At 46.4% G+C, this 25,471-nt stretch overlaps 2 protein-coding genes across 2 annotated transcripts in view; one reads left to right on the top strand and one right to left on the bottom strand.

Moving 5' to 3' along the window:
* Positions 1-3,763, top strand: part of scap (SREBF chaperone) — a 40,210-nt gene extending 36,447 nt beyond the window's left edge. The window contains exon 23 of the mRNA XM_062985718.1: positions 897-3,763. Within this exon, the coding sequence (XP_062841788.1) occupies positions 897-1,142 (246 nt within the window). The 3' untranslated portion in view covers positions 1,143-3,763. The remainder of the gene's footprint in view (positions 1-896) is intronic.
* A 903-nt stretch (positions 3,764-4,666) lies between these two features.
* On the bottom strand, positions 4,667-25,131 carry ptpn23a (protein tyrosine phosphatase, non-receptor type 23, a). Its single transcript, XM_062985717.1, has 24 exons — positions 24,948-25,131; positions 23,583-23,657; positions 23,374-23,501; positions 21,693-21,769; positions 21,531-21,580; positions 19,083-19,214; positions 17,887-17,967; positions 17,579-17,710; positions 17,231-17,278; positions 16,065-16,180; positions 15,895-15,974; positions 15,522-15,636; positions 13,551-13,616; positions 13,324-13,469; positions 12,934-13,239; positions 12,711-12,865; positions 12,477-12,628; positions 12,213-12,392; positions 9,522-12,087; positions 9,252-9,436; positions 9,062-9,166; positions 7,380-7,518; positions 7,178-7,291; positions 4,667-7,087 (listed from the first exon to the last, which is right to left on the bottom strand). The coding sequence occupies exons 1-24, from the start codon at positions 25,029-25,031 to the stop codon at positions 6,524-6,526; spliced, it is 5,796 nt and encodes a 1,931-aa protein (XP_062841787.1). The 5' UTR covers positions 25,032-25,131; the 3' UTR covers positions 4,667-6,523.
* Between the last annotated feature and the right edge of the window lie 340 nt (positions 25,132-25,471).

Here is a 25,471-nt window from a genome sequence, read left to right as displayed (position 1 = left end):
AGAAGCTAACTTTAGCCTCGTTAGCGTACTGCAGTAATGGATGCGGTGAGGAACAGGTACGGGTTGGTTGACTTAAAAAAAACCTGACGTAGGTCTATGGGTGACCAACAGTGGCGGTTCTAATATGTGAACTAATTTTTAGTTGCTGTCACACAACCCTAATGCCAAATCTAACCTAGTAACCTATTAACCGAGTAAACAGGCTCTCGTGTAACCACCTCATCATTACTAACATGTTACTGTTTTATAACTCTGTAAAGTGGATTATCTTTATTCTTATCTTTATAAATTCTTTTTACCTAAAAAAGATTATAAAAATAAGAATAAAGATAAAAAAGACATTAATTGTTGGGACAGAAAAAATAAAATATCTTTAAAACAGTATAAAATAAACGAGTTCTTGTATAGCAGCAGAACATTTTACAGTAAACTTACATCCTAACTTCTGTACAGATCTAGTGTAGAATTAAATCTTTAAGAAATCGTTGTGTAGAATTTACATCTTTAGGGATTTTTTGTGTAGAATTAAATCTTTAAATTCTTCACAAAATTTCTTTAGGATTTAAGTTTACACAAAAAATTCTCAATCTTTAAGGTTTTTTGTGTAGAATTAGGTCTTAAAGAAATCTTTGTGTAGAATTAAATCTGAGGATTTTTGTGTAAAATTAAATGCGTAAAAGAAAGCCTTAATCTTCAAGAAATTGTTTATGTTGTATTAAATCTTCAGGGATTTTTGTGTAGAATTAAACCTTTAAGTAATTTTCAAGTTTTTAAAAGAAAGAAAAAACAGCAGCACCGACTAATTGTTTATAAATTCTATATAACCTGGTTAGTGAATTACACCCTCCCCTCTTGAGCGTGTTCCTGACCGGCCTCTGTGCCCTCTGTGCCCTCAGGAGGTGGGCTGTGGTGCCAGTCTGGCCGTGATCTCGGAGAGTTTGCTGGTGACCGGCGGTAACGGCTGCGTCTCATTCTGGGACCTGAACTATGGGGATCTGCTGCAGACGGTGTACCTGGGTCAGAACAGCGAGGGGCAGCACGTGCGCCAGCTGCTGGTGCTGGAGAACGCCGCCATCGTGTGTGACTTCGGCAACGAGCTCAGCCTGGTGTACGTGCCCTCCGTGCTGGAGAAGCTGGACTGACGTGTACGCCGAGACCCTGACCGGGTTCTTCACCTCCCGGCGGAGTGGGAGTGGAATCATGACCAGGACCTGAATGTGGTGTGTGTGTGTGTGTGTGTGTGTGTGTGTGTAGAGGTTCTCACCCCCTGTAGAATACGTCTGGATTTCCGATCAGAGCTTTTATATTTTTGCTAGGAATCGTGTGAACGGGATCCTGAACTCTGCTGCCTAAAACCAATGTGTGTGTGTGTGTGTGTGTGTGTGTGTGTGTGTGTGTGTGTGTGTGTGTGTGTGTGTGTGTGTGTGTGTGTGTGTGTGTGTGTGTGATCCTGTACACTGGGGAGGTCGTGTCACTTTTTAATACTGAATTATTTTATTATTTATTAGTGATAAATGCTAACGGTTGAAGCTGTAGGGTTCCGCTTCTTATATTTTAAATCGTATATATTTCCTAATCAGTCGTGTGTAAAAGTTTGCGCCCCCCCTTCTTTGTTTTTAAATCTTTATAGTGAATAAACGTTTTAAAGTCGTGTTTATTCCCTGTAAAAATCCTCATCCGATCTGATCAGCACCGTCCAAACGTTTGCACAGCGCCAAACACGACATGCAGGACGCTCATCACGGCCGCTGTACATTCAGTGATTGTATATCTCCAGTAAAGATTGCCAGAACATGAGCGTAAAAGTACACTACGGGGACTAAAGTATCGGGACGCCCCTTCTAATGACTAATGAATTCATGTGTTTCAGCCAGAGCAGCCGCTAACGTGTGAAACAAATCAGTCATATAAAGGAAATTATGTGCCTACAATATTACAGCAACAGTTTAGGGAAGGTCCTTTCTGTTTCCAGCGTGACTGTAGCTCTACAAAGACATGAAGAAAAGCAGCACTGAGCAGCTCTGGGATGAACCGGAACATCGACTGATCAGTCAGCGCCCTGCCAAATACAAACGCTGTCATCTCTTCACTGAACAGGCACAAGTTTGGTGAATAGATCACACAGACGTCACTCTGTTTTAATACTGTTTGTTTTTGAATTGTGACGTCCGACAAGCTCATAGTCGGGTGTCCAAATACTTTTGGACCTATAGGGTATCGTGGATACACAGCTAATATATATAAGCGTGTATAAGCACAGGTGTTAAATTCCTACCTGCTAAATTAGACAGAACGCTGATCATCAGGCTATCAGAGGTACACAGAGAGAGTACAGGGGTGTCCAGACTTTTTCTGACAGGGCTGAAGTCCATCATGTCTAAATAGCTACTGATTCTTTACAGTTAACGAATGTTTAGCACTACAAGACTTCTAAATGTTTAAACTCTCTTTGCCTGGAAGACGGTTCTTTATTTTTAGGGATTTTACTCATTCGCAGAGTCGTCGCAGGTTCACCAGGAAACACGAGGTGTAGGGCAGGACCAGCCTGCGTGATCCATCGTGCGGATTTGGAACATGAATGAACATTAGGGATCTTTCAGAGTCCTCAGCAGCACAGAGAAGCTTCATCATTAGCAATATGAATGTAAATATCAGCTTTATTTCACTTTATGTGAAACGTTTTGTAGAATTATGGTGTAAATATTTCTGGAGGTGAGCTGGAACGCTGGAGCTCATCATGTTGGTGTAGCACAGCCTTCCCTAACCTTTTTGCAGCACGTATCTTATGTTTCATATAAGATATAATTTCACGTACCGGCAGGGGGGGGACGACTTAAAATAGAATAACTATAGAATGGAAGATCAGTGTGAATCCTGAGCTTTTTCGATGCAACGAGACGCTGCTCCCACCTAGTGGTAATAGGAGACAATAACACCTGAAGAGTTTTGGAAATATAATTGCTCTTGTAGCGTCTCTGATTATTTATTCTTTCTGTACGCCCCGGTAATAAATGACCCACGGACCGGACCGGACCGGACCGGGTCCGAGGCCCTGTGGTTGGGGACCACTGGTGTAGCAGATCTACACTTCTGTGTCTGAGAAACGAGACGTTTGATGTTAGTTTGGTCCAGAACAGATTCCTCGACCACGTGTTGTAGACGTGACCAACATTACGGTACCAGTGTGCTGATTATCTGAGGTACATGCTACAGTCTCCTTATAAATAGATCAATGTGAGCAACCACGCTGGTAGGACGTCGTACAACCTGCCTTTACATTCCACATTTAGCGGCGGGTCGGTTCCACGGGGAAACACTGGACTCGGATCAGGACACCCTGAAGCTTCCCTACAGATCAGAATCTAAATTAACGGTTATTTAAATTTATAACGAACACATCGCTGCACATATCACACTGTACTGCTACAAGCTGGGTCAAACCAGTGCTGTCCAGTTAAAGCCAGGCAGTAAACCATTAAAGTCGCCAGTTTTACAATTTAGGATTTACCAAAATTTGAACAACCTTCCTGTCAGACGTCGCCAACAGATCAGGCCGCTTGCATTACCGTATAGAATAAGGTTCTCACGAAGCATCATCATGTTTAGTATGGTTGGTATGGTTCAGCATAACTGAGCGTTAATTGTAGGCCAGTCATGTTAAGTTGCACCGTCGGTGTGGAGAGAGAATATTAACGTTTAGTTTTATTTTTAACACGGCGAGAGAACTTTGTACTAATTTGCAAATAAAACGATTTTGATACCACGCTCGTTTATTTCTTCTTTATTCTTTTCACTCATTGCTCTTATATTTCACTGAGAAACAATGACTTTGAAGCAGCCCGGTCAACCATGATTCTCTGCTCACAAACACAAACATGGCAGACTCTTTAAATGGCATCTTATAATCCTGTAGTTGCAAGGAAGCGCAGGATTTTCTGCCGCCGTCTTTCGTGCTCCCTCAACGACACCAAAACCTGACGAATCGGTCCGGGTTTCAGACGGACTGTTTATTTTATTAACAGTGCCTGAAAAATGCCCGCTCCAGACAGGATTCACGTTGGAATCCACCGTGCTACACATCAAGCAGCTTAAAGTAAACAGGATACAAGCATCACAGCTAACTCAGGAATAAGTTTATTGTTAAGTTTCATTACTCATCCAAATTTTCTGTCAGAAGGGGAACCAAGCACATCCTCAAATGCTGGACACAATGTGGAAACACGTCCCAGACAGAACGACTATTGGGGGGGGGGGGGGTTCTACAAGCTTCTACAGCTTCTACATCCACAAAAAGCACAAAGATCATCGGTGTCTGAACTCTGGTGCTGATGAAGACTTTTGAGAACATCTCAAGACAAAGAAGACAAACAAATACATCAACCTGCAGCTGATTCACAACTGGGAACTGGCAATGACTAACGAGATTGTGAGATTAAAGGGTGAAAGATGCATGAGAAATCTCCACTACCGAGTTTCCACTGTTGGTCCCCTGAGCAAAGAGCCTTAACACTGAATCCATTCAGAACTGTAGTGCAATACGACTGTACAGGGTTGCCAGATCCCCAGAGCTGTCAGGCAAAGTCAGATACGCCCGCAAACAACCAATGGAGCTTCAAAAATAATCAGTAATAATTGGATCATGTGAAGTGAACACAGATACTGAACGTTTTCCAGCTTGTCAGTTTTAATTAAGATGATTTAATTATTTACACAGTTTATGGACAGGCAGACAGAACCGACTCAGAACAGGATTCAGAAATCGTTACAACGATGTTTAAAATAAGTACAGAGCACGTCGATGTTAGAAAAGAACTCTCCCAAAATGCTAACGATGCTAAGAACTGAGCGTTAGTACACAGGGATTAGCGTTATTTGAACTGGAGTGTGCTAACTGGTCCGTACTGGTTCTTTCATTGGTTTAGATCTTCCAGAAGAATATTTTCCTCATGCAGTTCAACATTTCTGAGAAATTTAACTCCAGGAACTGCACTTGGTTCTACTCTGAGTGGGTGTAGCAGCGCCCACTTTTCCTCTTTTTACAACTGCGCTGCTTTTCCTTTTTACTGCCCCCCCCCCCCCAAATCTACTCGGAGACCTAAAATTATCAGCTACATGAACAGATCTTAAGCAGAAATCACTTGGCTAACAGTTCATGGACTTTACCCATACAGCGAGGAGTGGGTTGCAAATATTTGAAGTCCTTGACGTTGGGTCACTGTCCAAAAAAAAGCTAATGCCTTAGAATCGTCCTCACAATTCCAACGTTTATTCTTTTTACAGAATCCTGGAACTTCTGTCCAGAAAGGAAACCCAGTAGAATTTTGGGCACTGCCTGACGATCATCTTTTAATCTGCACCTATTCCTGTTTTAAACAGGATGCTGTAACTCGTGCCATGGCTTGTATGCCAGTAGATGTGTTGCCCTCCCTTTATCCAGATTTTCAGTCTTTTGTTCCAAGTGCTTGAACTTGTACCCAGGTCGGGAACCAGTAGGAACGACTGGGACTTGGGACTCATGTCACGCCGACTGTGAACAGGCTTCATTCTGAGGGATCCTAGAACTGAACCCGCATGTACACTCGGTGTTTGGTATCGACCCACGTTTCCACCTTCTTCATTCTTTTCTCAGAATGATGTAACTGCTACCTGAGTAAGACCACCAGTCAAAAAAGTTTGGACACTACCTACACACCTTATCCAACCCTTAACGTTTCATTCCAGTGGTCCAGTCTCCCAGGAGCCTTTGGAATCACATCAGTCTGGCTCCCTTAGATTGAAGAATGTCATTTGTACCCCCACCTTAAAATCCAAGTTCCAGAACTATGATGAAGCACAGAAGGTCTTATCCTGGAGATTAAAGACTAGTCCTAAACTGCAGTGTTTAATATTGGAGTTGAGATTAAAAATGCATCATTTGAATCAAGAGAACCAACCTAAACTCTCAAGCTTGTACTTGGAATCAACTCTGTGCCCATTTGTAGAGGGGGGTACCACTGGCATTATGGGACTGTTCCTTATCAGGGTAACACGTAGTTCACACCACACCCAAGTGCGCAGACCAAAGTTCAGTTCTAGGACTTAAAAATAAAAGGTGTCATTGGTTTCCCACACTAGTGCCCGGGTCAAGTGCCAGTCGAAATACACCCCAAATCTGAGCATGTCTTAAGGGCCCAGCGTTTAATTTCAGTGTATTTTATCCACCATCGATACATACTGGTGTCAGAATGTAGGTACTCACTTTAGATCACGTCTTAGATCAAGGGTGCATGCTGGGAAAACAATGTAAAGGATTGTGTCTTGGGGGAGGGGAGGGCAGTAATGGGAAATACAGGGACGGACGCACAGTGACGTGGTCCTGAGGTACAAGGCCATTACCAAAGACTTAGAAAACTCCCAGATCCAACACGGGGGCGAGGATATAAAGAGGAACAACATACAACCTCGAGCTGGAGGCCGAGAGTGAAAAACTTGCAGAAAATCGTCAAAAGAAGGTCCAGGGTTAGTGTCTCAGAGTTCAGGGTCTTCAGGTCTTGTTGAGAGTCCAGAGAGGGTCCAGGGCGCTCAGAGGATCGTCCCCTTTCGATGAACCCTGGAGACCCTGGCCTTCCTGTGGCTGGAGGAAACTCTGCTTGCTGATGCGCTGTTTGCCCCGGCAGGCACTGTCCAGCGTGAAGGCCTCGGGCGTCAGCGAGGCGAGGAGGTCCAGAGACGACGGAGCGGGAGGAGCCGCTTCAGGTGCAGGGAGGTGATCGGTGACCGTCAGGGCTTCAAACCCGTTCCCTGGATGGAGCACGGGAGGCGAGGGGGAGTTAGTTTTACCCGGGGAGGAGGAAGGCGACAGGGGTGGACTCGGCGAGGCGGGAACCGCGTCGGCGGGAGGCGTCTCCTGGAGGTCCTGCGCCGGCGCCGTTTTGGTTTCCGTCTCGGCAGCAGGAGGAGGAGGAGGAGGTGTCGGGTCCTGATTAGAATCCTGATCGGAGTCTACGCTGGGTGGGCGGATGCTGAGCTTGGCCACGGTGGCCTGGATGGAGCTGATGGGCATGTCTCCCCCGAGGACGATATCCTGAGCCTCCGGCTGCGAGTACTGCTGCACAGACAGATCAAGAGAGCAGTGCTTACCCATCCAAAATACTCCAAAATACCTCAGATGGGAGGACCATACGTAAAAGTGACGCACCTTGATCGCCGTGCAGTTGGTGGACTTTTGGATGGTCGAGGTGATGATGCCGCGGCGCTGGAGAACCTGCTCGGCGTGCTTCAGGACCGCCTCATAGCAGAATTTAAGGTGGAGCTGTAGAAAGCAGGTCGAGACGTATTTAAACGGCATGCCAACAGAAATGCGCCCTCCACCTTTACTGTATTGAAGTAAACCCATATACCTTCTCTTGGAGCATGTTCTTCCTCTGCTGCCTCATCTTCTTCACCAGTTGCGACAGGTCAGGAATACCGTTGCCGGCCTCCAGTTCCTGCAGAGCGGCGTACAGCAGGCAGAAGGCGCCCGTTCGGCCAACACCGGAGCTGAGGACGATCAACAAACTCCAAATTCAGCTTTCAACGGTGAAAGGATGAGGGTCAACACATGCTTTCTCCTTCAGAGTCTACATCTACAACATCACTGGACAGTGCGACAAGCTTGGAGGTCTGTACACATGACCCTACGGTACTTGTGATTGGCTAGTCTTGCTCTGTTCCCGCCCACCCAGACCATCATTAGAGATTATGCTCTCTCATACCCCTTTTCCACCGACGCAGATCCGGCTCTGTTCTGGTTCGCGAACTTGATTTTGAACCGGTTCCGCGTGTTTCCACCGAAAAAAAGAGGTTCCAGACAGCAAAGTAACCAGTACAGAGTGCTTATAACCAGTACAGAGTGCTTATAACCAGTACAGAGCGCTTATAACCAGTACAGAGCGCTTATAACCAGTACAGAGACACTTATAACCAGTACAGAGCGCTTATAACCAGTACAGTGCACTTATAACCAGTATAGTACAGAGCGCTTATAACCAGTACAGAGCACTGATAACCAGTACAAAGACACTTATAACCAGTGCAGAGCACTTATAACCAGTAAAGAGCACTTATAACCAGTAAAGAGCGCTTATAACCAGTACAGAGCGCTTATAACCAGTACAGAGCGCTTATAACCAGTACAGAGCGCTTATAACCAGTATAGTACAGAGCGCTTATAACCAGTACAGAGACACTAATAACCAGTACAGAGCGCTTATAACCACTACAGAGACACTTATAACCGATACAGAGCACTTATAACCAGCACAGAATGCTTATAACCAGTACAGAGACACTAGAGTGCTTATAACCAGTACAGAGCACTGATAACCAGTACAGACACACTTATAACCAGTACAGAGCGCTTATAACCAGTACAGAGACACTTATAACCAGTAAAGAGCACTTATAACCAGTACAGAGACACTTATAACCAGTAAAGAGCACTTATAACCAGTACAGAGACGCTTATAACCAGTACAGAGACGCTTATAACCAGTAATAACGGAGAGTAATTGAGTGTTCCTGTATGGTACTGTTAGTACATTCAGCCACGTTACTCTTTATTTAGTTTGTGGATTCAGAACCAGCACACGTGAAGTAAATCCAGTTAAACACAGATACATGTGGAGCTGTTAGACTGGGTTTGATGGTTAGCGCTGAGTAAATCGCTTCTCACTTCAATTAACTAAAGAAAACAACAACTGAGACAAACACGTCTACGTCTTCTTATCACCGACAGCTGATCGATGCTTTTTACATAAAACAAACATCTGTAACAACAGCACAAATCCCCACAGATAATCTACACGCTCCACCATCATGTTACTCTTTACTTTCATTGTGTAGCGCCCACCGTTGATGACGCAGGCTTGGTTACCAAAAACTGGTGGAAACGCGCGTCGGTTCTCTACAGAACACCAAGGTTTGAAGAAACCTGAACAGAACCGGTTCAAGAACCAGAACCAGAGTTCTTTTGGTGGAAACACGCTATCAGAGTCCTCAGAATCAAATCGTTTAAAGAGCACAGGTTCCCATCCTAACTTACCTGCAGTGCACGACAACCGGTGTGTGTAACGGGCGCTGGAGGAGGTAATGCCCGTGCACCTCCTGGATGAAGCAAATGAGGTTACTCTTACTCTCCGGTAAACCCCTGTTCAGAAAGAAAGAGACCCTGCGGTTAGTCCAAGGGTTTTAAGAGGAGTGAAGTTCTGTAGGTTCTGGATCTGAAGTCTTACAGCTCGGGCCAGGAGGTGAACTGCAGGTGGATGACGGTGCGCTTCAGACTCTGGTCTCGGTACTGAAGTCCGATCATGCGCTCCACGTGCGTGGGCGTGTTCTTCTGGGTGGTCAGGGTGAGCGTGATCGGACCTTGAGTGATCTGCTGCCCTCTTTCCGATGGAAAGTAGCGCAAGACTTTTTGCTACGAGGAGAGAAAACAATGTAAGGATGCGGAGGAACGACAAACTCAACCCTCAACACTCAGATTCTGACACCGCGTGACTTACCTTCTCGAGTTCTTGCTCCGACACGAGCATCACAATCAGAGACACTTTCTGCTCGTAGACCATGAGCCAGAAATCAGCAGCGGTGCCAGTAAGCGGCGCCTGTGTGGCGATAAGGCGTGGACAGTATGGCGAGAGGTACTCTATATAGCTAGCGTTGATGTAGTCGTCCTTGCCGGACTGCAGAACGACCCGATTGCAGTCGTACGGCATGACGTCTTGGTGCCGGTTTTTCATGGTGTAGCAGCGCGCTATGGCGATGGACAGCTGGTGGGAATCCTTCTCCTGCTGATCCTGCAGCTCCTTCCAGCGGGCATCGAGTTCGGACAGGCCTCCCTCGCCCGAGGGGCGCTCCAGAGACTGCACGGCAGATCGAAACCGCTCGAGCTCCGCGCAAAGCTGGGACACCCGCTCCGGAGCCTGGTACGGGTCACCCTGGATGAGTTTCACCCCCTCTGCTTTCTTGCGCTGCTGCTCATCTTGCGGGTCGGCCTTGGTGGGCAGTAAGACGTTGGCGGTGTCTTTGCCGCCGCCGTGCTGGCTCTCCGGGCTGGAGGAGAGAAGATCGTCCGTATTGGAGTTCTGATGCTGAAACAGCAGGTTGGATGAGGGCAAGGGGCTGGATGGTGGCAGGGGTGACGTGACCGTCTGGGGTATGGGTGCAGCCCCGGCGGGTGTGAGCGCAGGAGAGGGTCTCTGAGGTACCATACTCAGCGAGGAAGGTCCTGGTGATGGAGAAGGTGATGGGGTGGGCAGGATACTGTTCTGTGTTGCCCCTGATGCAATACTTGATGGAGGGATTATACCCTGAGGAAGTCCGGGTGGCACGACTGGGCTAGGATGCTGGACGCCTCCTGGAGGAATGGTCCCCACATGTGGTCCGGTGTAAGGTGTTGGAGCTCCCGGTGGTAGCTGTGGCTGTTGAGAAACTACAGGAATGCCACCTGAAAAGCCCACCGGTGTTGAATGAGGGGATGGAGGCTGCTGGGGCAAGAGGACAGGGTGCTGGGGCACCTGTGGGGGCACGACAGGACGAGGTCCTGCGACTTGTAAAGGGTGATGTCCAGGGTGCTGAGGGGGAACCGCATTGGTGTGTACTGGGAACTGTGGTGCCAGCGAGACTGGGTGTAACTGAGGCTGGACGGGGCCCGGGACTCTCGGTGCGTTTGCTGGGAATGCTGACTGGTACGCAGGATGCATTTGCAGATGAGATGGGTGTGGTAACTGTTGGGAAACGCTGGGCATCGGTGGGTGAGAGGGATGCGGAAGCGACTGGGAAACGTGGGGCACTGGTGGACGAGGTGGAGGCAGGACCGGCTGGGAAGATGCAGGGATTGGCTGGTGAGTGGGAGGTGAGATTTGTGGGTGGGAGAGCGGAGGCATCGGCTGCGAGGCAGGGGGCATTTGCATGTGTGGCGCAGGGGTTACTTGCTGGGAGGAGAGAGGCATCTGTGAGGACGGAATGTGGCATGCTTGCTGGGTGGCTGGAGGCATATAGGGCTGGGAGCTGGGGGGCACTTGTGGCTTTACATTCACTAAATGTGGCATAGAAACCGGAGGCACTGGCTGGGAAGACGGGGGCATCTGTGGCTGCATGCTGTGATGGGGGGGCAGCTGGGCAATAAGGTTAACAGGCTGGCCAGGAACAAATGGGACAGAAGGGTAGACCTGCTGGGGCTGTGGCAGGGAAGTTGGCATAGAGTGAACGTTAAATGGAGGCTGCTGCATGTTGGGAGGACCTGGTTGTCTCGGTTGAGCCATGTGGTGCGGGTACTGAGGCTGGGCTTGTTGCGGAGCCTGTGGCCCCGTTAAGTGTGCGGGTATATGTTGGCCTGGCATGGGTGGGTAAAACTGATGAGGCTGGCTCGGGCCGCGAACCTGAGGAATGGTTTGATGGGGCTGCATGTGTCCCTGAGGTGGCTGCTGCACATATTTTGGTCTGACAGCCGCCGCAGGGGGAGGATGATACATAGGCATAGGGTGGCGAGAGGGTGGTCCGGGCATGGGTTGCTGCCCCAGTGCAGGGGTATAACTAGAAATGGGTGTCTGCACACTGTCCACAGTGGTGGTGGACGGCCGAATGGGAGTGGGCGCCACCGGTACTGAAGACGGAGGGCAGTATCCAGGAGCTGAAGGATTCTGGAAGACCTGAGGGTTGGGCATCTGAGGAACCTGCTGCTGCTGTGGTATGGCACCTGGTGGCAGATTTTGGTTGAACCCCTGGGTTTGGGGCAGCGACGCGAATCGAGAGATCTGCGCAAGAAGTTCAGGAGGCGGTAGGTTAGGAGGGAAACGAGGTGGCGCGTAAGGGGTACTCGTTCCAGCCCCGCGCCACGGTACAGCCGAACTAGGTGTGGCGCCTGGATAAAAAGCCTCAGGCATCATGGGAAGGGAAAACTCAGGAGGAAGGCTGCGTAGACCTTCGGGCAAGTCTCCACCTAGAGCGAGGATAGCAGCATTCAGCTTGGCGATTTCAGGGTCCTCCAGGATGGATGGACCCACAATTGGAGCTAGTTTTGGGGCCGGCTTTGGGGCCGTCGGCCTTTGAGGAACCTTCTTTTGGAGCTCTCTGTTAAAAGAAGGCGATGCTGGTCAGCCATAATAATAACCAAGCAAGTTTTGGGACACAACCTAAAGTATTAAAGCATGTCCACAAGTTGATGGGCCACAATTACCCAACCGAACGTCTCTTACCTCTCCAAAATGGCTTGCCTCTCCTCCTCTCTGGCCATGCAGACGGTCTTGGCTCTCTCCAACAGGCGAGAAGCTTTGGCCTCCAGGTCCTCGTAGAACTCCTTCCCCTCCTGCGACTTCTTCATCAGGTCTTCGTAAGCTTCATACGAGGCGGCGAGCATCTGCACCGTGCTGTTCCACCTGCAGAGCAATCAATCGCAACACGGGTTACACGCCGGGATCCACGCAGCTCCTCACGCAGCGCTAAAGCGAACGTCTCCTCACTTGTGCTCGGTCTCCGCCAGGCCCTTGCGCACCGTCGCGTACTGGACGTTGGCGTCCGTCAGCGCCTTCAGGATGTTCTCCTGGGCGGCCAGGTTCTGATCGATGTACACCTTCACCTGCTCGTACTTCTTCAGCTGATCCTCAAACAGCCCCTGAGACGAACAAGCACAGAAGCATTGAGACCTCGAGCGAAATTCGGCACCGTTCTAACCTGAGCCAATCGGAGGCGTGTACCTTCATGTCGGCTCTCTCGGTGGTAACTAGTGCGGTAGTGATGTCGTCCTGCTGGATGAGATCCCTCAGCTGCTTCTCCAGAGAACTGCGCTGGTCTTTCATCTCCTGCACTTTACCCAGAATCCTTTTCATGCACTGAAGACCCGCCATTTCATCTGAAAAGGTGGGAAAAATTAATTATCACATGGCTGCAGGTTACGAACCCCCAGCTTTAGGTACAAACCTTCACTGAGCTGAGGTCTGGGCAGGGCGTCCCTCAGGGCCTCCAGCGGTCCTCCCAGCAGCCGCAGGTTGCTGATGTGCAGGTTCATGGCCCGGTGGAGCTCCGTGTTGGTGTAGCTGGCTTTCTCGTGGGCCTCCATGTACTTCTCCAGGTCCCTCCGGAGCTCGGATACGGTGGAGGACTGAGCCGGAAACGCCTGCTTGCCGGCCACCTCCTCCAGCTTTTTCTCGCCGGTTTGGTCCTCATCCAGCACCGAGCGTATCTCCTTCAGGGAGGCTTCCACGTCCGTGAACACGCCCGACAGCACTGAGGAAACATGACACTCGTTACAGGCCTGGTTTTCTGTACTTGTGTACGTCAGCGTGTACGTTACACGCCCACCACACCCACCTTGCATGGACTGGATGAGACTCTTGACCGTATCGGGTCTCACGCTCAGCGCGGCGCATTTCTCCATCAGCACTGACGGGATGCTGTTGTACATGTCCATGTTGTCCACGGATTCAGGGTCCAGGTTGAGCGAGTCCATGAATTGTCTGAGAAGACAAGAGAGCATCACGCTAGCACACAGGAACACACAGACACGCCCGCTCTGAGCTCAGATGTTCGGTACTCACTCTAGCGTCTTGTTCTTGTTATCGATTTTCACCATGACGTCTCGCAGCAGCTTGGCCTTTTCCTCACTGTGGATGGACATTTATTTTGTGAGCATATATAAATAATAATAAATACACAGTAAGCTGTGTTCACATGAATACACTTCTCATCAAAAAAACGCAGTAATGTGTGTTTATCGTGTGTTTTGGGGTGGCATTTATTTGGTTTTTGTACTAAGTCCTTAATTTCCACTGGAATCAATAAATCAAGCAACCATTCATCCTTCCATCCCAGTTTCAATCACCATCACATCACAATCATCATTGAATCCCAATCACCATCACATCACAATCATCATCGCATCACAATCACCATCTCATTTCAATCCCAATAACCATTGCATCCCAATCACCATCTCATTCCAATCACCATCGCATCCCAATCACCATCGCATCCCAATAACCATCTCATCCCAATCACCATCTCATTACAATCACCATCTTATCTCAATCCAACCCCATTCATCCATCCACCTTGTCCCAAATCTAGTACAGAACAGTGTGGATTGATACTAGGGCCGGGTATCGCCACTAATTTCCTGGATCGATTCGATTCCGATTCACAAGGTCCCGATTCGATTCGATCTTCGATTCAATTTCGATTCAACACATTTAGGCATATTTGAGTTACATTAACAGGTTTTGTTTAAATATGTAAAGATGTACAGAGAACGAATGTGATAATTGTATAAAGAACACTCATTATTAAAAATATTTTTGTATTTTGTTTACATAAATAATTAATCCAAAACAGAAAACGGTAACATTCATTTTTTATTATTATTTTATATGTCTGACATGCTACAACAGTGTAAATGTAATGTAAACATACACCTGGCTGTTGTACAGCTTATGCCAAGTTTACACTACACGACACTCTGATTAACACCTGGTCGCTGTAATGTTCACACTACACGACTGATGGGCGATGGGGGGTTTTACATCTACACCATCTATCACCAGGGGGAATCACAGGTGAGCTTCTCTGCTCTCCAAAACTACGTTTTGTCACGAAAACACACGTGAGAAGTGATGAAAGGTTTAATGATACCACGTCCAAACATGCACATCAACAAGTAGCGAGAGATCAAATTTTGTGCGCTGATGAAATAAATGAATCTGAGTGGATTTGGCAACACGAGCAGCATGGATCGTTCTGTAGTGAGTTGGAGGTTAATAAATATTTTGTTTTGTAGAGAACGATCAGGTCAGAAATACTGTAAAACTCGGGTGTGCTGATGTATTCTGATAGAAACTATATTACGCCCCTGAACCACCTGTTTACAACCTCCCCCCTGTGTTTCCCCTCGCTGTTTCTCACATCGATCGAGAGCCGAGTTTTGATCGCAGAGCGAACACAGAGTTCCTCCTGAATCCAGCACCGACCCGTCGCCGAGCGAAAATCAGTGCAAAAAGTTGTGTAGTGGTCATAACCTGAGCTTCTGCCATGCTGGACTGATGTGCAGGTCAGATCTCGTTGCATGAAAAAACACTGGCTGGTCACGCGAAATTAAAGGGGGTAACAGATTTCCGTGTGCACCGTAAAAAGGGGCGTATTTAAAAGATCGATCTCGCGTTTATATGAATCGATATCGGATCGTTCAAATAAAGATCGATTCGAATCGAAAAATCGATTTTATAAACCCACCCCTAATTGAGACACAACTGTAGATCTTAATAAACCATCAGCCTTTTTGTAGACTAGATATGAGAATTAGAAATAACCCACAGTTCAGGGTTGAGGTGGGTAGGTGCAGGGCAGGAACACACCCAACCACATCGGATCAGCTCTCATACTGCTGTTTGGTCAGTGGTTAAGATAGTGGATAAGTGACACACATACAAAGCCGCCACCATCAAGCTTCTGATAAATGCCCGAATGGGTTTACAGACCAGTTACTGCGTGTTTTTACCGCGAGTCTCTTTATGTACCTGTAGAGTGAGGAGGCCTCATGAGCCGCCATGGGCACCAGTTTGGAGAAAATGTCCGGTCCTGTCACACTCGGGTCTGTTGGGTTCACAGGCAGGGCTTTAACCAGCGGAGCACCTGAGGAAGACCAGAATAAATAAGAGTGTTTTAGTGTACACAGTTTTGGGAGACGGTTTGGAACAAAAAGCTCTATTTTAATTTAAGCTTTGAACTCATGGTCAGGTGTCCAAATACTTTTGGCTCTATAGAGTTCTGGAATATCAATGATCTTAATAATCTTAAATATAATTAAGCCCAATGTGTGTTTACTTGCTAAGCAATCTTTTGGTCAGTAAACCCACTGGTGAGTTGCATTTTGGGCAGCGTGGGCGATACCTTTGACAGAGGGCAGCATCTCCAGGGATGGCACGGACTCGTGGTAAATGAAATCGTTATCTTTCTTAGCAGAGTTGAATCTGAGAAGGTAAAAACAGCAGAATTACGATGTGAACGCTGGAAGATTTAAAGAGCAGCTGATGAGGGACAGGATCTGAACGGTCACTCACTTCCCCCCGATCACGTCCATGGTGAAGCGCAGGGCCTCCTGCACGCTGTCCGGCTGACCTTTGGCCAACTTTACTGCCTCGTTCAGCTTGTCCAGTGAGCTCTGAAAATAGGCCACCTGAAGAAACCAGTAAGAGATTAAGATTAGGACATTTTAAACCAGCCCTACAACCAGGCCACATTTATGGGATCTTATATAAAAGATTTGCAGAATGGGTCAACACAGAATCCAGCGTCCAGACAGGACACGACTGATGTCTGAAACGCACTTTGTCTGGCTGCTAGAAAATATAAATCACTCACTCATGTTTGACAGGTGAAAGTTTCTACACAAGGGGGCGCTTTCGACACGGTATTAGATTTATCAGCTATACACTCGAGTTATATGAACCTAATTATTGAGTTCTGGTGTCTCAGCCACACCCAACACTAGCATACAGATACTGTACTAATAATCAGAAGGTTGTCGGGTCAAGCCTCACTGCTGCTGAGTTGCCGAGTATTTAGTTATAACTGTAAGTCAAGAAGCACTGAATACAAGGAAGTAATACAGGGTGCCAATCCGACACCGGGCTTCGGCCACCCCGCCCTCCCACTTCAGGCACAGCCAACATGACTGTTTAGATGGGTTCAAATCTCAAATTATAAAAATTCATCATTATAAAAGAGAGCTTTCTACTAGCTGTTCCCTTCAGGTACCTGATTGATTGACTAATTGAATGACTGATTGATTGATGACTTTATTGATCCCTGAAGGGAAACTGCAGTGGTACAGCAGCAATTCACAAACGTCACACAACAAAAAACGTCAATGTAACGCAAACAGAATAATATTAAAAGGTAATGTAATGTAAATATAAAAGTATAAATAATAATAATATATATAAAAAACACATAAATATACAGAACATAAAACAAAGAACAAAAAGTGAGCCTAAAAGGTTTTTATATTTACATTTTCAGCATTTAGCGGACACTTTTATCCAAAACGACTTATAGTACTGTGACAGTATACAGTCTAAGCAATTATGGGTTAAGGGCCTTGCTCAAGGGTCCAACAGTGGTAACCTGGCGGAGGTTGGGCTTGAACCAGCAACCTTTCGATTACTAGTCCAGGTGATGATGCTTAAAAAGACAAATTAATAATAAATAAAGTAGAACGTTTTACCTTTTCTCCGTATTTCTGCTGCTCCTCGGCTTGTTTTCCCATGTGCAGCTGTTGAGAAAGAACGAAAAACTGTGAGACAAACACAACAGATCCTCCAATATTCTGGTCAGGGCCACAGTGGTTCCAGAGCTGGGAACACTGGGAACACTGGGTGCAAGGTGAGCTCTTCATTTCACTCAAAAGATTTCCGGTACTTTCTAATCTAAACGCTCTTCTGTTTCAATTTTAGGAGGAACCTGTACGATCTTTGTCCAGACCATAATTAGCAGGACTTAATGATCTGCGTCATTATTCTCATTACATAAATAACACTGCTCTAATTTTACCATCCAGAGAAAAAACACCCACGTGAGCGATAGCGGCGAAGTAGTAGATCTTCATCTGTACGAGCTTCTTCCAGTCCTTCTGGATCTTTCCCAGCATGGACGCCGTTTCGGAGTTCTCCAGGGCGCGGCACGCCTCCTTGTAGTAGTCCACGACCTGAAAGCAACACAGACGAGGTCTCAGATGGATCGCGATTGTGTGATGCATGATTGTTTTAATTATTATTACAGGCCGGTTAATCATCGGTGTGGGTGTGGGTGTGGACCATCAACTCAACACAGATCTGATTAAGTCAAAGCTTAATGCTGATAAAATGATCATAAAATAATTACCTGGGCACTAATCCGGGCAACGAGGAAACTCTTTCTGTTGTCCAGCATGGATTTTTCTAACAGACACTCTTGAGCTTGACCCTGCAATTACACAATGATCATCATCATCATCAACACCGGCCTGAACACACTGGTGTAACTGCTGCTCTACTCCTACATGTACACAATCAGTTCTAGTGAATTACACCTGACCGATGAAGGAAAAACCAGCAAAAAGTAGTCAGCATATGTGGAACACATCCCATTGGCCCCATTTCAACACCTATAATTGTTCATGACCTAAATATAACCCCCTCTCCTAACAATCCTGTGGGCTCCAAACCCTTTTTAATTGTATTTAAACATACAGCGGATATAAAGAGTCCACACACCCCTGTTAAAATAGCAGGTTTTAAGAAGAAGTAGTGTTTCACTTCTCAGCACGACAATGACCTGAAGCATACCTCAACATCAACAAAAAAACGGCTTCGCTACAAGATGATCAAAGTTTTAGAATGGTTCAACCAGGGCCCAGACCTGAATCTAATTGGAAATCTGTGGGGTGACCTGAAGAGGGCGGCGCACAGGAGACGCCCTCAAAATCAGACAGAGTTAGAGAAAATCGGCAGGTCAAGACGATCAGTGTTAAGCGTTAAAGGCTGTGAATATACTGTATATGCAACCACATTATTTTGAATCCTTCACCACCCCAAAAAATGATTTCAGGTTGTTTATCAATAGAACTGTACATTAGAATTCACATTATACATGAAATTACATCTTGAAAACCTGCCACTGTAACAGGGGTGTGTAAACTTTTTACATCCTCTGTATTTGTACGACCATAAAAGGAGCTTCTAACTTAAAACTTTACATTTATGCTTTCGTCCAATGGTGAGTGATACAATGTGAGAGATTGAGGGTTGGGGGCCTTGCTCAAGGGCCCAACAGAGGCAACTTGACAGAGGTTGGGCTTGAACCAGCAACCTTCTAATGACTAGTCCAGTACCTAAACCGCTGAGCCACCTCTGCCTAACATTATAGTTCTGAGAAGTTGAGAAGATTGGGAATTGCTGTTCCATTTGGTTAGAAAGGCACCCTGGGTATTGACCTCATGACCACATGAAGCCGGTAGAGAGAACACCAAGAGGTTTCACACCCACCAGCTGCCCAGTCTGAATGAATCTTATGTACAGGAGCAAGAGTGTGAAGAGTACCAGCATGAGGTTGATGTTGAGACTGAGGATCTGGTGGCTCATGTCCACGCTGTAGCTGTGACTGAAGTGATCCCTCAGGTAGGAGAACGCCCCGGCCGAGCACTGGAAGTGGGTACACGACACCTTCATCCCCTACAGAGATACACACAAAGAAAACATATACAGGGGTGCACAAACTTTCAAACTGCAAGACTTTCAGAAACGTGTGATATTAATCCTTCACATCGCCGAGAAGGACGTGCAGCTTCACTCTTCTCCACAGAACCGCATCAAATCAGATGCTCATCTCATCTGCCTCAGCATCTCTGCTGGGTTTGGGTCACGATGTTAGCCAGGCCACAGCTGTACTATTTCATTTCAGTCTCATTCCGGTGTGCGTTAGGTTTTGTATTTTGGATCGTTGTCTTGTTGTGTAGCCTAATTACAGCTCGGGTGAAGTTTGTTTGTTTATTAAGATTTTAACGTCATGTTTTACACTTTAGTTCCAGGGCAGGTAGCTACGCCAAACATCGTCACATCAGATCTGTTGTTTTTTGTAGATTTTTTTCATGTTTGCACTACAATGACGGTTCTAAATATGTACTACCAGTTTTGTGGGTTTTTTTTTTTACAACGTGTGTGGTATTACTAGCTTTATTTGTTCTTTGTGGTACTTTTGGCACTCTATTAGTATGCGTTCAACTGTTATAAGTACTCTCCTGCCTAATTCAACTCGTGTCACGGACCGTGAAATGAGACGTTTCCAGTGTAATACGTAATCTGCAGTGAAATTTAAACTTTAAGGTTTGTGTTTAGTGCTTTAATATTTTTTGCCTCACAATTACTGGTTAATCTGCACTATGAGGCATCCTAGCAATCCTACGGCAATTCAGTTAGCAACCGCTTCGTCAAAACGTCCAAGATGTGGAAGTAAAGCAGTTAAAAACACGACTCGGGCAACTGAGATCAATGGACGCTTGTCAAAACACAGAGGATTTTCATATCTGAGACAGAACATGAAGCCTCGCACCTACACTGGATGTTTTAGGTTTACATTCACCTATTAACGTAGGCTTGTTAGCATGTTTTCAGCTGTTATAGGTATTTTACAGTGGTGGCGCACAGTCGGGGAAGAGAAACCGCACATCGAAATATTTGAGTTGGTATTTATAACAATATCAGCTGAACTGATTAACAGTTCCTCAGTTTTCTTTTGTTTCCTCTCACGTTTTGTTCCTGTGATGCTCACGTTCAACAAAGGTCAGTCTGTACAGCAAAAAAAAGGAAGTCAGAGCTGGATTGGATGACAGAAATATGAGAGAGAGACATTTAGATCTAGACGATGCATAACAATACACTCAGGTCACATTTACATCCAATCATGTTGTGAACATACGTAGAGCTCACACTGTACAAACAAAAGTATTGGGACATTCCCCTGACCTCAGCCCCACAACAGCTCTGGAATTAATTGGAACATCAACATCGAGTCACTTTTTGACTAAACAGGCACAAATTCCCACACACAAGCACACTCCAGGTCTCGTGAGAAGCTTCTCAGAAGAGCGGCTGTTGTTCTAGCTGATAAGATCACATAAAGGTCGCTCTATTTTAATACTGTTTGTTTTTAATCTAATGTCAGATGAGCTTACGGTCAGGCGTCCGAATACAACCCAGGGATTTTTTTAATTCCTACAGGTCAGACTGGCTCCACTCACAGCGTCACTTTTATCTGAAGCCACTTACAACTGTAGCTCATTACAGTGCAAGCAATCGAGGGTAAAGGGCCCGGCTCAGGGGCCCAACAGTGGCAACTTGCTGGTAGTGGGGGTTAAACCAGTGACCTACTGAACACTATTTAAGGTATTTTAGTACCTGTATCGATGATCTGCTACTGCACTGCACAGCCAGTAAACCGGGTGTCCACTGGTCCGTGCACCCATGCGAGTGGGAACGGGAGGGGGGCTGCCACATGGAGCATAGCGTGGCTCTCTGTACGTGATACAGGACGATGCGAGAACCCAACACCGGCACATACTGGTAATAAGAAGCGGATGGAGATTAGACAGGTGTCACAGGGGGTGTGTGTGGTGATCCGGCTCTCCTTGATCAGATCTGGGGTCGTGCAAGCAACAGCGGATTCACAGTCGGGACTCGGAAATGACTAAATTGTGAGATGAAGGGGGACACAGGAAAATGAACACAGGGCAGACAGACACATAAACGTGCTTGTACTGCCAACATAGCTGTGTCATGACGGCCCGGAGATAAACACACTCAAACTCCAAGTGTAGGAAACAGACAGACTCAACAGCGCCCTCTTGCTGTAAGCACTTAGAATGCAGCTGGTTTAGCACCAAATACGTGAAAACGAGAGAGAGCAGGAAGAGACGACCCAGGGGTAACATCAGCACCTCGTCACCTCCTAAAATAACAGCAGGGTGAGAGAGTGAGAGAGGGAACACTTGCCTCCTCTGATACTCTGTTGTCCATGGCTCCCAGCATTGAGTGTAGCGCTCCTGCACCAACAGAAACACCAGAGGAATCAGGAAACCAGTCTATAGAACAGTGCAGCACTGCAAATCCAGACCATGCACCCCCACCATGCACCCGCTAAAAAATACAACTCACCCAGGTTATAGAGGATGCAGGCCTGCTCGTAGCTGATGTCATCGTGCGTGATCGTCTTTCCTGAAAAGATCTCCGTCCTGTGGAACCACAAGATGACCAGAACATCACATCTGACCAGGGGGGCACAAACTTATGCATAAGACTGTATTTCCGAAGGCTGTGATCAGTCGATATTCCTTTAATAAGGCAGATACACACAGCTCTCACACACACCGAGCACCACACACACACACTAAGCACTACACATACCGTGCATCACACACAGCCACCATACACACAGATACACACACACAGTGCACACACACTGTACACACACTGTACACACAAACACACACACACACAGTGCACACACACTGTACACACAAACACACACACAAAGCACCACACACACACAGCATTCACCACATTTACCACGCATCACACACACTGAACACATGAGCACTACACACACACACACACACACACACACAGTGTTCACATCAAGCACCACACACACACAGCATTTACCACATATACCACGCATCACACAGCCACCACACACAGATACACACACACAGCACACACACCGAGCACCACACACACACACACAGTGCACACACACTGTACACACAAACAAAGCACCACACACACAGCACACACACACTAAGCACCACACACACAGTGTTCACATCAAGCACCACACACACACAGCATTCACATTTACCACGCATCACACACACTGAACACATGAGCACTACACACACACACACACACACACACACACACACACACACACACACACACACACACACACAGTGTTCACATCAAGCACCACACAAACACAGCATTCACCACATATACCACGCATCACACAGCCACCACACACAGGGCACACTGAGCACCACACACTTACTGCTCATCACACACACTAAAGGCACGGCCACCCCACACCGTGTACACCACACACACAGCGTGCACATCAAACACGCGACTATAAAAATAAACTTCTGTGTGTGTTTAGACTGAAAAACACAAGCCAGTTTGGGCTCTGTTGAACTAATAAGTGAAACATTTTTTTTTTTTTTTTTTTACTGAAAGTTTTCAAGCTTGATTTGCACCAAAACAAGGTGATGCATTTCTTACTGTGTGTGTAATTTAATTTACTGTTCACTAACACTGCTGGTTTATTACTGCACACGGAACTGGAAAGAGCACCAGCAGTTACGGTCATGAGGAATTCTTTATTGTTTTTGCAGGCTGGTGTGTATTGTCTCAGACAGCGTTAATTTAGACCTGGATGGTCTGGTCCGTGCACCCGTGCGAGTGGGAACGGGAGGGGGGCTGCCACATGGAGCATAGCGTGGCTCTCTGTACGTGATACAGGACGATATGGGAACCCAACACCGGCACATACTGGTAATAAGAAGCGGATGGAGATTACACACGTCTCACAGGGGGTGTGTGTGATGATCCGGCTCTCCTTGATCAGATCTGGGGTTGTGCAAGCAGCAGCGGATTCAGAATCGGGACTCGGAAATGACTAAATTGTGGGATAACATTCGTGTGCCACAATGCCACACCACAGAGGAAAGAGAACGTCATCTTATCACCTAATGGAACCGGTTCAGTTTCGGTCGAATAGAGCTATAAGGGACAAAGAGGTACCTGTGAGATCAGAATAAGGAAGTGCAGATTGGCTCACCAAGAAACTGGAACAGCCGCCTCCTGGCCTGGACCAAGGGGAACTCGGCTCTGCAGGTAGTGCAGCTGGCCGAAATATTTGCGTAGTGTACTGCAGCCCTCGAAATCCCTCGTCACGTTTACGGCACTCTGAAGAGGAAACAAGGCGCCGGTCAGACGGGAACTAACTGCTGTTAAAGGGATCAGTGAAGCTCCGAGTGCCACACTCACCTGCCGTAACTGTTCCAGCTTCTTAATCGGCTCGTTGTAATTATCTGGATCCTCACCGTAGTTCCTCAGTATGAACTGAGCAAGAAAAAAAGAGGGATGGAATTAAAGTTCGTCCACAGAACTCTGACCTCAACCCCAGTCACAGAAATGCAAGCCACTTCTTCACATCTAACATCAGTGCAGCTGCTAGTAAACCAATAAAGCACAAATTCCCACAGGCACACTCCAACGTTTTCCAGACAAGTAAAGTCTTGAGGCCTTCTTTGGATCACATAAATCCACAATGATAACGTACACTACATGGACAAAAGAATTAGGGCACACACTGACCAGATACCACTAAGGTCCTGTTTTGGTATGAATGTAGCAGGTGCAGCAGTGTTGTTGGGATTTTTAAACGCCTCGTTGTCAATGCTGGGAGGAGAATGAAGCTCCAATCAAAAATTTGAGAGGACTAGAGATGATGATTCCACATTGTGTCGAACTGTCCTACAACCAGCACTGACAGGGTATGTGTTCATAATAAAAAGGCCAGTACATTTAAACAGGATGTAAAAATCCCAACAACCCTGCTGTACCTGCTACAGTCATACCAGAACAACATGTAATTACCATGTTAGTGTCAGACTTACATTATACACTTTAAGCAATTGAGGGTTAAGGGCCTTGCTCAAGGGCCCATCAGTGGCAACCTGGCAGCAGCGGTGGGGTTTGAACCAGCAACCTTCTGCTTACTAGTCCAGTAACCTTAACCGCTAGGCTTTAACTGCCCTACAACTGCCCATTATCTGGACAGTGGGGATTCTTTGGGTCCCTTCAGATTGATAAACTGGCTCCAGGTGGTGACTGTGTAAAGTGTAGTGTAGAGGGCTACAGTCAGTAATTGTATACCCATAAAGTTTATCTGTATGGTAGGTGTTGATCCTAAATTAATAAATGAATGTACGTATCAGATAGGTGTTCCTAATAAACACACACACACACACACTACATGTATAAACAACAGCATTCAAGCTTTAGGTTACGCCCTACTTAATTGGCTAGTTAGGTAGCCGTTTATGTTTCCTACCTGTTTTCCGTTACGACACGCCTACAATCTCAGGATTGATTATTAGGATTGATGTGTGCACTGTGATTGGCTAACAGTCCAGACACAACCGCCTTAAAAAAAAGCATTATCCAATCACGTAAGAGTGGGCGGGATTTGTAGCAATACGGGTGGAAAAAACACAGTATACTGTTAGTTAGCTAGTAGCATTATCCTAGCATAGCCAACAAAACTAGGGTTTTCCACTGTACCTGTAGTAAATCGGTATAAATGTATAAAACGCTAAAGTTAAGCATATGTTTTTATCTCAATCTGACCTGTTTAACACTGGAGCTGAACTGAAAGTCACCAGCCTCCTTTAAATCCAGCCAGATCATCGGCATCCGCGGCACGGCCTCCATTTCAGCCAGCTACGGACGTTCAGCTGGCCAAACTCGCCTGTGATATAAATGATTAAAACTCCGAATAAAGACAAAATGAAAAATATAATTTTATTTAATATTCCGTGTTTTGTAATCTAAAGGACTGTCTCATGTCTCAGGAAACTGCTGATGTTTCGGACATGACGTAATGTGTTGTGCGCTATGAACTATGGGAATTGTAGTTTGTACCAGGGAGTGCGGGGATTATGGGCACTGTAGGCGTTCACACAGATCCACGTTCATTTACTAAAATCTTAAATATACTGTATAATCTGTGGTAAATTTGATTTATGAAGATAATTACAAGTGACAGCAAACAAAAAGCAAATCAATAGTGATGACTGATAGCTCTTTAAAGAGCTTTAAGGGTTAGATGGTGCCTGATTGACACAAAGATTAAATTAAGCAACACTATATAT

Source organism: Trichomycterus rosablanca, chromosome 23 (genome assembly GCF_030014385.1).
Source record: "Trichomycterus rosablanca isolate fTriRos1 chromosome 23, fTriRos1.hap1, whole genome shotgun sequence".
NCBI lineage: Eukaryota > Metazoa > Chordata > Actinopteri > Siluriformes > Trichomycteridae > Trichomycterus > Trichomycterus rosablanca.
Note: the sequence above shows the minus strand (reverse complement) of the source record. Positions and strands in the feature narration are given on the sequence as shown.